Below are 12,397 nucleotides of genomic sequence, written 5' to 3'. Positions count from 1 at the left end.
TTATTTTTTTGAGAGTCAGTAGCATGTAATAATAATAGTGAATATTATAAGAATTGTATTTGTTAATGAATAATCAATACTAATAGTCATGTATTATCTTAATAATAACATTAAAAGTATATAATGGAAAATTCATGTTTCACAATCACACATATATATATGAAGAAATTATTTTTAACTGTGAGTTAATTGATTAAAAATCATTCCTAATAATTAAATTAATACAAAAGTCAATAATTTTATTATATATGTAAATATATGATCAAATAATGTATTATATATATACACACGTGGACGTGGGTAAGTATGTGCATGCGTGCTTACGCATGTGTATGAATTAAACTTGTGAATAAATATTAATTAATATAATATTTAGTGTTATTATTATAGTATTGAAATGTAAGTATTTTTTCTCATATAGTATTAGTTATAACAGTTATTAAATTTATTTGTATATAATTAGTTGTAATGGTATTTAAATATATTACACTTTTATTCAATGCATGAACTTCATATTTTATATATATATATATATTAAAAATATATTATTAAAATAAAAAGTCATCATTACCTATATATATGATATTATTATTATTATTGTTTAAAAAACCAATTTATAGAAACATTTTTTTCCGTAGGAATTTCCTTATATAATATTTATTGTTGTATTTATTAAATATAATATATAAATAACATTAATATTTAATAAATATAATATATAATTGTTCCCATAAGGACTAATTAGATATGATAAGATATAATTAGATAAAGACATAACATAATCAAACATGACAATAAGATATTTAGATCATGTTTGGATTGAGTCGGTTCATAGTTGAATTTATGGATCCTGAAATAAACTAAATCAATGACAACTAAAAAATACATAATCCTAAGTCTGAAGTGCATTAGGATGATGAAGTTAGATAGAATATAAAAGGTTGATTATTGATGGCCTAATGAAAACATGAGAGTATACAACTTTCGAGCTATAGAATGGAAAGGCTGAAAAAAATAAGAAAAGATAGATTATTCAATGATTATAAAATTTATTATTATGAATTATTTTAAATTTTGACTACATATATAAAAATATGCTTATTTTCAATTATTATTATTAGTTTTACATAAATATATTTAAAAGTAGTTAAAAGAAATAAATCAAATACTTTAACACAATTATTAATGTAATATATAATATTATTAATGCATTATATATAAACACATACTTTATAGTAGCAAAATTTAAAATATAATAAATATTATTAACATATAAATTTATTATTACAAAACTTATCATCCAAACTTATATAATAAAATCTACATCAAACATTGTTTATTTTGTTTTATTAAAAAATATTTTATAAAACTTATTTTAAAATAGAAAAACTCTAATGTATATTAAGATAATGTATAAATGTTGATAAATTTATATCATTTTGATATTATCTTATTTTGGTTTAATATCATAGGAATCAATCTGTATCTCTTATTTTATATGTTTGATTGTATTTTAATTATGAGTATTTTTTTTATAAAGTACCTTCAATTCAAATAAATCATATATAGGGTTTAATATCTTTTTGATTTCTAAACTTTCCAAATGTTTGCTTGTAGTCCTTATCAAATTTTTGATCGAACTATTTATACGTTAACATTTTTGCTCTTTGTTGTCCAGTAACGTGACATTCACGTGTAATTTTTTTTTAAAACTATACCTCTAGTCTATCATCTGTTTACAAAAAATATTTTTATTCCTTTAATTTTTTTTAACTAGTCTTAGTCTCTCAATTTTTTTTAGTCTTAGTCTTTTATATTTTCATAAAATTCACTTTTAGTTCCTCAATAATTTTTTTGGTCAATCTTAATTTCTCAATTATGTTTATTATTATTTTTAGCCTCTTCCATCAAATATTACCATTAAACAATGATGAGATGACCCTTGATTTTTCATTTAAATTACTAGTTTGACATACGTGGTAAAATTTATTAGTCGAAGATATTTTTTTAGCGATTTTAAGGCGCTGCAAATTTTTTGGTAACCTGAAACTGTTAAAAGAAAATTTGAAATTTTGAAGTGAAAGAAATAGAAAAGGTGATCCAATAAGCAAAATCAACAATCCACAATACATATATCAACAACTTAATTGAAAATTCTTGTGACATTAAAACCCGTCACGTCATCTCACTATCTTGCCACCATCATCATCTCATGTTCGCTCTATGCATGGTGTTACCGATGGAATGAAATGCTTTGTGCACGAAAAATTAAAATGGAATGGTTTAGTGTTTGCTTAAGAAGTGAATTAGGGAATCAGGGTTCGAAGGGTTCAAATATTATGGGTTATCTAGTTTTGGTGCTTAGGGTTTTGATTCATGGATTAAGTGATTTGTGATTTTGCTTATTTTTGATGATTTTACTTATTATGAGTTGTTGATTTTGTGTTTTAAACATGATTCAATGGGCCACTAAATTGTGTGTTGAGGTTGTTGAATTTTTTTACTACATGTCTCTATTTATTTATGTGAGTTGAGTTTTTTACTTATTGAATATTTTTACTACATATCTCTACTTTTTTATGTGAGGTTGTTGAATTTTTTTACTTAGTTGTTGATTTTGTGTTTTAAATATGATTCAATGGGCCACTAAACTGTGTGTTGAGGTTGTTGAATTTTTTTTACTAGATATCTCTATTTATTTATGTTTTTCAATTCTTCAAACTTTTTTTTTAATGGTTTTACATCCCCAAAAAAATTGTAATGCCTTATGAAAAAATATCTCAAATCAACAATATTTTATCACACATTATCACAAAACAATGATATTTGATGGGAGAAACTAAAACAATGACAAACATAATTAAGCGACTAAGATATTTTAAAAAATCATTAATACAGGTGAATTTTCAAATTGCTTTATCACCTTCTCATTCCTAACTTTCTCAAACTATCCAAAAGAACTTCACTGCACCTACGCTTTTCCCATGTCCTTTACCCATTAGAGAATTTTTCTATCCCAAATGCTTGATTAAACACACACAAGGACTTTGTCACAATTGTGAAGAAGTAAAAACTTTTTTTACTATGAGAAGTAAGAACTATAGTTTTAAACTTTATAATCATACGTAGATGATGAAGATTAAATATTAGATTGTGATCATATAACTACTTTAAAAATATCATGTGCATTTTTGTTTAATTCCAACCGTTCAAATATAATCTAATGGTTTATATTATATTTGTAGCTCTCATTACTCATAATAAGAAGACTTTTTATTTGATATGTTTTCTATGAATAAATTCACACTAGATAAATATAATTTAAATTATAAATTATAAGAAGAATTATATGAACACATGAATTATAATTTAAATTTGCAATCAACAATTTAAGGTGTAACATAAGGTTAATTTACGGTATTTTCCCACTTGTAAAAAAACTTTATTTATTTATTGGATAATCTTGAGTTGTTTAAAACTTGAGAAAGAAAAGAAAAAAATGAAAGATAAGTGATTAATTTGATTGATAATGTAGTATGATAGGAAAAGAAAGATAGAAATAATAGAGAATTATTCATTGTGTTTAAAATTTTGGGTTCTGAAAATATAATCAGTCTTATTTATAACACGTGCTGTAAAGCATGTTCCTTATACATCTCATTTCCCTGACTCATTCTTGATTCTCCTACCATCAGACTTCAGAAGCCCAAGCCCAAGCCCAAGCCCAACGCTCCAACACCAAACTTAGCCGTCACACCAACGAACAGGTACAATACACCTCCCATTTTTCTCTTTCCCCAATCTACCCTCCATCTTCCGTCAACCCCCCTAACAATCATTTCAATGCCCTCAAAATCCATTCAATTCAACGCCTTTTCTCTGTCTCTCTCTCTCTTTAATCTTCCAAATCTTGGAAATTATTATTATTGAAATAGGGTAGTTCTCGCACTAATTTATCGAAAATCCCCCTTCCCCGAAATTAGGTTTTACTAGTATTTATCTATCAGCGATTGGTGGTAATTTTTCGAAGGTAGGGTTTGATGGGTGATCGCGGTTCGGGCGCTGCGAAGCCGATTTGGATGAAGCAGGCGGAGGAGGCGAAGCTGAAGAGCGAGGCGGAGAAGGCCGCGGCGGCGAAGGCGGCGTTCGAGGCCACCTTCAAGGCTTTGGAGAATAAACACGACAAGGGAGGAGGGAGCGTTGCTGAATCGGACAGCGACTCCGAGGAGGAGTACGAGGACCTGGCCCACAAGCCCATTGGCCCCGTGGAGCCCGCCAAGTGCACCGCTGCGGGGACCGGGATCGCCGGAGGAACCGCGTGCGCTCCGTCCTCGTTTGTGGTGGTGACTAAGGACGCCGATGAGAGGAAGGTTTCCGGCGGCGGCGCGCAAATAAAGGTGAGGGTGACTCCCGGGTTGGGTGTTGGAGGGACTGAGCAAGAGGGGATGGTGAAGGATATGGGGGATGGAACTTATACTGTGACTTATGTGGTGCCTAAGAGAGGGAATTATATGGTCAGTGTTGAGTGTAATGGGAGGCCTATCATGGGGAGCCCATTTCCTGTGTTTTTCAGTGCAGCAGGTACTACATATGCTTTATGGTTTTTGCTTTTTCTTTTTTTGAATGTAGTGTATGCATTTGCCTCAAATGTGGTTGTTTTGAGTTGTTCTTGGTTTGGTTTCACTTGGTTGCCTTTTATATGTATGATAATAAGTTGGTTTGACTAGGATGTAATTATGAGTAGTGATAAAACAAACAATAACAAAAGCCTTATCCCACCAAGTGAGATTGGCTACATGGTTCAATGACACCATGGTTACTTGTCGTGAGTGATCTGTGTTTAGTATATCTAATATCAACGAGTGTTGTGTTGGCCGCCGAAGGTTTAACACAACCCTCTCTCATTACATTGGCTTGAGATTGGCTATGCATAGGCGGGGTGTTGTGTTGATAACCTCGTCGCTGTCTATATGTCTGTATTTTGGTTTGAATGATCTTCATGGTGGTCAATTTCCAATGCTTTGATTTGTTTTGTAGGTAATAGTACTGGAGGGCTGCTGGGTTTAGCTCCTGCATCTTCATTTCCAAATCTCGTTAATCAAACTATGCCCAACATGCCGAATTACTCTGGGTCAGTTTCAGGGGCATTCCCTGGATTGTTGGGAATGATTCCGGGGGTTGTTGCTGGAGCTTCTGGTGGTGCTATTTTGCCTGGAATTGGGGCCTCACTTGGGGAAGTTTGTCGTGATTACCTTAATGGGCGTTGTGCGAAAGTTGATTGTAAGTTGAATCACCCACCTCATAATTTGTTAATGACTGCCTTGGCTGCGACAACCTCAATGGGAACACTTAGCCAAGCTCCTATGGCACCTTCTGCAGCTGCAATGGCTGCCGCTCAGGCAATAGTTGCTGCTCAAGCCCTTCAAGCACATGCAGCTCAGGTGCAAGCTCAGTCTGCGAAAGATTCCGCTGGTATGCTGTTATCTTAATTTTGTTTTAGTGGTACGTTTATCATTTCACAATTCTAAATTTCTAATATGATGAGAGCTCTCTCTCCTTAATTTTGCACTAATTTCTAATATGATGAAAGCTCTCTCTCCTTAATTTTGCACTATGTTTGATTGTGACATTATTTTTTGTTGTTGTGTTTTACTGTGTCCTAGTTTTTTCTTCTAATTGTATTTGCTACCACAATAGGTTCACCTGAAAAGGCTAGTAAGGATGATGCATTGAAGAAAACCCTTCAAGTTAGCAATCTTAGCCCTCTTCTCACTGTAGAACAGCTAAAACAACTCTTTGGATTCTGTGGCACTGTTGTTGAATGTGCAATCACAGATTCAAAGCATTTTGCCTATATAGAATACTCGAAGCCTGAAGAGGCAACTGCTGCTCTGGCATTAAACAACATAGATGTTGGGGGGCGCCCTTTAAATGTTGAAATGGCAAAATCACTTCCACAGAAACCATCTGTTGCGAATTCTTCACTTGCTTCATCATCTCTTCCTCTGATGATGCAGCAAGCTGTTGCAATGCAACAGATGCAATTCCAGCAAGCACTGCTTATGCAACAATCTATGACTGCACAGCAGGCTGCTACCCGGGCTGCAACCATGAAATCTGCCACGGAGTTAGCAGCAGCCCGAGCTGCAGAAATAAGTAAGAAATTGAATCCTGATGGAGTTGGAAGTGAAGAGAAAGAGACAAAGCAAAAGTCCAGGTTTGATTACTGTTGTCAATTGTTTAGAGGATAACATATGCTTATTGTCCTGATTTTATTTCAAATTAAGTCCAGGTTTGATTTTTGTTCCGGGGATGTCCTAAATAGGAAGTAGGAGACATGAACTCATAATGTTTGAACTGATGGTGCGAAAAATAGAGAGAAAACTGAGAAGTGTTTCTGTATTTCTTATTATGTTCGGGATAATAGAAGATACAATACTTTTATGTTGTTACAGAACAGTTGTAATTAGTTCAAACTTGCAACTGATGCGACACTTAACCAACTATCCTAACTGTGCATGAGGAATAGTAGGTACATTGTAGTTGAGGAACCTCCCCACTCTTGCATTGCAAAGTTGCTGAGTTATGGGGACTTGTGCCCTCCTGCAGTATTGGAGGTCATTTGGGTGGCGCAGCAATAATAGAGTATGAATTAACATACTTGGGAGAATTCCTTGTTGATCGGTCTGCTTTCCTTGTTTGTGCTGATTCTTTAGAAAGGGAGATTTTCATTAGAGAAGTTATGTACAATTGTATATGAATTTCAATTGATGCCATCGCCGTGACTTAACTGAATCAACCAGCTGTCCTGAATTATTATAGGTTTCAACATAGAAAGTTTGAAATATTTGAATCATATGAAGTTTCTATATTTCTAGCTAGATGTGGTAGGGTTATGTATGTGCATGTAGATGCTAAAAAAGGTAAGAAGAATTGGGCTGAATAAATTATTTGTACTTAGAATTAACTGGTGTCTAACATGGAAGAAAGAAATATATTGTGGGTGGCCTGGCAATTGGCAAGTCTATCGTTTATCATGGATTCGTGGTTATTTTGAATTAAATTGGGAAAAATCTTGTTGTAATTTTTTTTTCTACCAGTCATTATCATATTCTGTTTTTCTGTACAAAGCTCTCTGTCTAATCTAAAATTTAATTTCCTTTGGCAGATCATCCTCTCCTCCTCGTGGAAGATCTCGGTCAAAGTCAAGATCTCCTATCAGTTACCGGAGAAGGAGGAGGTCTCGCTCTTATTCACCTGCTCGTCATTCTAAGGATCACCGCTCTAGGTCACCATTGAGGCCCCATCATTACTCAAGCTATGATAGGGAAAGACGGTCCTATAGAGATATTAGGGAACATAGAGATAGATACAGAAGACGAGATTCAGATAGATCACTTGATCATCGTTCATCTGCTTCAAGAAGAAACAGAAGTAGGAGTGTAAGTCCTTATACAAGGAAATCACCTGTTTCTCCAAAATGTCATAGAGAAACTTCACCTCATAGAGGAAGGAAACAGTCACGTGTTGATTCTGGCTCTCCAAGTCATCGCAGAGGAAGTAGGCCTTCTCCAAAGATTGATGAAAAAAAACTAAGAAACAGAAGGCGCTCAAGGTCAAGATCTTCAGATGATAGGCTTCACTCTAGCAAAAATGAAGAAGTCTTGCATGGAAAGTCTAAGCGCAGAGAGAGAAGGCGATCCAAGTCATTATCTGTGGATGAGAAGCCTCACAGAAGGAGCCGGTCATCCCCAAGAAAAGTGGATGAAAGTAGATCCCGGCACAAAAAACGATCGAGGTCAAAATCTGTGGATGATAGGCATGATTCTCCTGAGAGATTGGATGAAAACAGAAATAGAAGATTGAGGCATAGTGATAAAAGGCACTCCAGATCAAGATCTACAGACAATAGGGATCAAACTGATGTCAGAGAGGATGAAAGTAAAAATGAAAAGTCAAAACATCGTGATACTAAAAGGAGTAGGTCAAAATCTGTTGAAGGGAAGCGTCGTTCTAAAGATAAATCAGGGGAAAATAGAGATAAGAAATCAAAGCATCATGATAGAAGGCGTTCAAGGTCAATATCATTAGAAGATAAGCATGACAAAGGAGGCACTTCACTCCATATAAACTTGGATGAGAGAAATTTTGAACTGACAAAGTCCCCTGAAGGTAAGAATCACTACAGTGATAAATATGGAAATAGAGGTGAAAAATCAGAGCATCAAAAGAAAACCCCATCTAAATCAAAATCAGGACAATTTGATGGGAGTGGGCCCTTACGAGGAAATTACAAGGAGGATGATTCAAAAGGAAAATCACCTTCTGATTCTGGATCTGCTGAAGTTAAGCATCATTTGAATGATGGAGAAAGTGCTACCAGTGAAGAAAATTCTAAACTCTTTGGAGATGTGTTTCAGGAACCAATTATAAATGCGAAGGACTCAGCAATCCTGAATGATAATGGGACACTGACTTCAGTGAATGGTAACTACAAATCAGAAGGGTCAAGTGAAAATGCAGGAGCTGATGATAACCCAGGTATGGGAAGTCCCATTCTCAAGCATTGTTGTTAATTATGTTTAGTTGAATGTTGCGAATCTGAGAATCCTCTTTGATGCAGGATGGATATCAGTGGAAAAAGTGGGAAGTGAAAAATATTAAGCAAACTTGGCTTGGTAATGACTAACTTGAATATAGAAAAAAAGACTATCCACTTGTATTGTATGATTATTAATGCTTGGTTACTTTCTGTGCTTACAGGAGTGGTGGTTCTAAATTATATCAAAGAACATAGCCATGAGTATAGATTTCTGTTATTCAATCTTGAATCGGAAGTGGTGTCACTCAAGGCTACTATCATTTCTTGTCACTATAGTGTAGATTTATTTCAAAAGCATTGCACAGATCATGGTTTTTTGTGGTTGAAGATTTCTGCACCTGTCAATGATTATGGGATAAAGAGCATATTCTAATTCAGGATTCTCATTTAGGTTTCCTGACAAGTTTTTTCCAAGGAATATACTGTTTCTTCTTAGGAGGACCGCAATTCTCAGAGGATGGTGCCTCCACTATTTGATTGGTCCCCAGAATATTCTCTGTTCTCTTATGAACATCTTCCGTTGTTTATTTCTTTTGCAGGTTGGGTTGGTAAAGATCAGGTGTAGAATCCCACAGCTGTTGGTGTGGTTTAAGGTTTCAAGAAGTGTCCTGCTTTTGTCATAATCAACCATGCAGCGCTTATGTCATGCTTCTTTTACTGCTTGATTGATGTATGTTGGAATGTTATTTTAAGTATACTATTCTTTTTATTGAAGGTAATTTTTGCTATGTTTGGGTCTTGATATTTATTTTTAAAATTTGATGGTGTCTGAATATTATTGGTTTCCAGTTCTTCAAAAATGATAGTTCAGAGGGAGAAACCCTTTTTAGCCAGTGTTCGATTATATGCATCTAAAACTTATTGGACTAAGGATAGCAATATGTTAAACTAAACTTTCAGTGACTATTTAAGTTTATCTCCTCATTGGTCTGTCATATCTAGATTCTATAGTTGATGTGGCCAATTTTTGTAGTATGATCTTGTTTAGTTGCAAGCATCATTATTTGATGTGGCCACCCATAGGCTCCGTTTCGTTTACTCATGTTTTGTGGTATGGTGGGCATGTTATATCCAAAACAAATGCAGGTTATTCTCATTGAAATCTGTTGGAGCTTTGAGATACAGTTATGCTGGGTTGATTTTCTCTTGTGTAATTGAAGGTATGCAGTCAGATTCTGATGCTCTATGGTTTAGAGCATATTTGTTTTTCTTCTAGTAAGTGTTGAGAGCAATATGGGAGGCTGCCTGCTTAGCTTTGTATTATGTGCGAATGCATTTGCTCTAAGTACTGTTTTCCAATATTTTTACCATCATCTGGTGTCTTATATTGTCCTGCACTCCCCCCCCCCCCCCCCCCCCCCCTTTTTCCTTTTTTTTTTTTCCTTTTTTCCCCCCAAGAAATTGTCATGGTTAGGTAAAGCTTCTATATCAACTGAACCTGGATGTTGCTGCAATGAGTTTCATCATGTTGCATTTGAGCAACTGGCTGAGTTACAGTTTTTACTTAAGTAAATGCTGTAATGCAAATGATTTCAACAGGTAATTCTCCGTGAAACTATCGGGTGGTTCTTCTATTTGTGTAGGATCTTCAATTTTATTTTGTCAGTCTTGTCCATGCTTTACGTAGTTCTGTATGTTGTCCTGCTCACATTGATGTTTTTGCATCACATTCTTTACAATTATTTGCATATTGAGCGATTTTCAGTGTCATCGTAATGATTGAGTTGAGTTTTTGTTGTGTTGATTTTATATGTTGTCAAAACTTAAATTGTGGGTTTAAAAAATGAGTTTGTTGCTGAGAGGTGCTAAAGAAATTCTGGTTTTTTTTCCTGTTGGTGGGTCACAACTAAGTTTATCCCCTTGTTTTGTGCTCTTTTTTTTTCTGTCCCCAGCCCCGTTTTCTCTTTGCCCCTTCTGCTCCCATCCTTTTTTTTTTTTTTGGTTAGGTTAAGCATTGGATATGATGATCTTATGAGCAGCTGCAAATTCTCTTCACCAGATGATTGTGTGAAGTTTGTTCTTGGAAGTTCTGTTGGTGTTTTAGTTTCCGTTTTTTTCTTGTCTCTTCACCACCTGGTCTAGTTACTGATGTTATGCCTTCTCCAGCTGGCGCTTAGGCCTTTACCGCACTGTTTGTTCATAGTTCTGCACGGTTTAATAAAAGAAATGGGTAGTACTATTCTAGGTTATTGTTGAGCTCTTAACATGTTGATGCGTGCCCTTCAACATATACAAATAACTAATGGCTAACTGAGGGGGAAGTATTGAGCGTTGATGACTTAGGCTCTTGGGGAATATTTGATCGAATGTTGGTCCACTTTTTCCTCGAAAATAATCCTAATTTAAGTTGTATGACCAACCTACTCAGTTGTAGGCTTGTAGCTAATCATCGTCATCGAGTGAAATCACGTCGTTCTATGCATCTCTTGCTGCACAAAACAAAGTTAAAATTGGTGAAACTAATATTTGATTGTGAAGTGGAAGTTTATTAATGGAAATTCCAAAGTGTGTCGAGTCTAACATAAATATTCCAACTCTTAAATTGAAGTTTGTTTTTCTTTTTTCTACATACTATGTTATGTGGTTCTTGGAACCTCGCTTTAGCTATGATTCTTTATTTAGGGCACTTTCTTACATTTTCATTTAGTAACTAATTTATTCCTTAAGGTCCCCCCCTCTCTGATCCCGTTAGAAGTAAAAATTGCTTTCTGAAAAGTATTCATCAGTTCATGACTTAGAACTAAGTAATTTAAGCCGTGGGATACATATACTATTAATCAAAATTTAAAGATCTTTCTTTTCATAAAGAGCGATGTTAGGACTATATTCTTTATTGTACTTTTTAAAATTTAAATATATTATTTTTTATTGGCTGATATTTATTAGAAATGACAATTTGTCATTTAATGATTTTTTCCTTATTAAAGATAGAGTATTTTGAAAAAGTGTCTGTGTTTTTTAGTACTCTTTCATAATAGACTCAATTTACATTTATCAAGTGCTTGTGAAGATGCTTGTTAATACAGAAATACAATTACTACAAGCGTAATATCCTTTCGTTTCGTACTATTTGTTGTTCTTGGTATTCACACTAGGTATTACATAAATTAAAAAAATTAATAAATATATAAAAGAGAATAACACTAGGTATTACACAAACAACCAAGACGTACAACTGCTAATTATTTTGTTTCTTGGTCCCGTTTTGTCGTCAGGTTTATTGGCGTACTAATCTAAGTAAGCTTTTGTATTTTTTTTTTTTAACAGCAGCCTTTCTAAGTAATGAAAACAATTGATGACATATGCATAATGATGGCCATGACGAATGCCTGTAAAATTGGTTTTTAAGTAAAAATTTATGTTTGATGTTTTTATTTTAAAATTATGTCAGTAATTAAGTTCAGTGTATAATTTGTTATTCAATGTGAAACTTACTTAAAATTTATTTAACTTGATCAATTTTTATATAAAATTAATTCATTAGCGTAATGTCAAACATGTAAATATTTACGTGTTAGCTAGTATGTCAACGTGGATTTGGATAATCTAATATGAATTCAAAGATGAGTGACAAAAAAAGACGAAACTTATAAAGTTAAGTTGTACATGAGAAGCAATACTATAATTTGTCAATTTTTACTTTATTCTTTTAACTTTTTGATTGGTAAATCGTTAATAAAAGTTTAATAAGCAAGTAATTTTGACATTTCACTCAATGATAATTTAATCACTCTATTGTAACATAGTCTCAAATTGAATTTAAAAATATTTTAAACTACAACATGAGTTTAATCG

At 33.7% G+C, this 12,397-nt stretch overlaps 1 protein-coding gene across 4 annotated transcripts; it reads left to right on the top strand.

Annotated features, from left to right (window-relative positions):
- Positions 1 to 3,798: 3,798 nt before the first annotated feature.
- On the top strand, positions 3,799 to 11,128 carry LOC114412887 (serine/arginine repetitive matrix protein 2-like). Of its 4 annotated transcripts, none has more exons than XM_028376985.1 (9): positions 3,799 to 4,581; positions 5,038 to 5,472; positions 5,698 to 6,217; positions 7,169 to 8,541; positions 8,624 to 8,678; positions 8,764 to 9,272; positions 9,689 to 9,762; positions 10,001 to 10,141; positions 10,495 to 11,128. In XM_028376985.1, the coding sequence occupies exons 1-5, from the start codon at positions 4,041 to 4,043 to the stop codon at positions 8,662 to 8,664; spliced, it is 2,910 nt and encodes a 969-aa protein (XP_028232786.1). In that variant the 5' UTR covers positions 3,799 to 4,040; the 3' UTR covers positions 8,665 to 8,678; positions 8,764 to 9,272; positions 9,689 to 9,762; positions 10,001 to 10,141; positions 10,495 to 11,128. The 4 variants fall into 4 exon arrangements, with proteins under 4 accessions (XP_028232786.1, XP_028232788.1, XP_028232787.1 ...); XM_028376987.1 differs by having other exon boundaries at positions 8,764 to 9,317; XM_028376986.1 differs by having other exon boundaries at positions 8,764 to 9,762; positions 10,549 to 11,024.
- Positions 11,129 to 12,397: the final 1,269 nt, after the last annotated feature.

This window comes from Glycine soja, chromosome 5, assembly GCF_004193775.1.
Source record: "Glycine soja cultivar W05 chromosome 5, ASM419377v2, whole genome shotgun sequence".
NCBI classification, from domain to species: domain Eukaryota; kingdom Viridiplantae; phylum Streptophyta; class Magnoliopsida; order Fabales; family Fabaceae; genus Glycine; species Glycine soja.
Note: the sequence above shows the minus strand (reverse complement) of the source record. Positions and strands in the feature narration are given on the sequence as shown.

What these genes read in the sequence shown, in the direction of transcription:
- LOC114412887 (XM_028376985.1), top strand. Translation starts at nt 4,041, where the DNA reads ATGGGTGATCGCGGTTCGGGCGCTGCGAAGCCGATTTGGATGAAGCAG. An exon ending in GAGACAAAGCAAAAGTCCAG is followed by an intron (nt 6,218 to 7,168) that starts GTTTGATTACTG and finishes TTCCTTTGGCAG; the next exon opens with ATCATCCTCTCCTCCTCGTG. An exon ending in AGGAGCTGATGATAACCCAG is followed by an intron (nt 8,542 to 8,623) that starts GTATGGGAAGTC and finishes TCTTTGATGCAG; the next exon opens with GATGGATATCAGTGGAAAAA.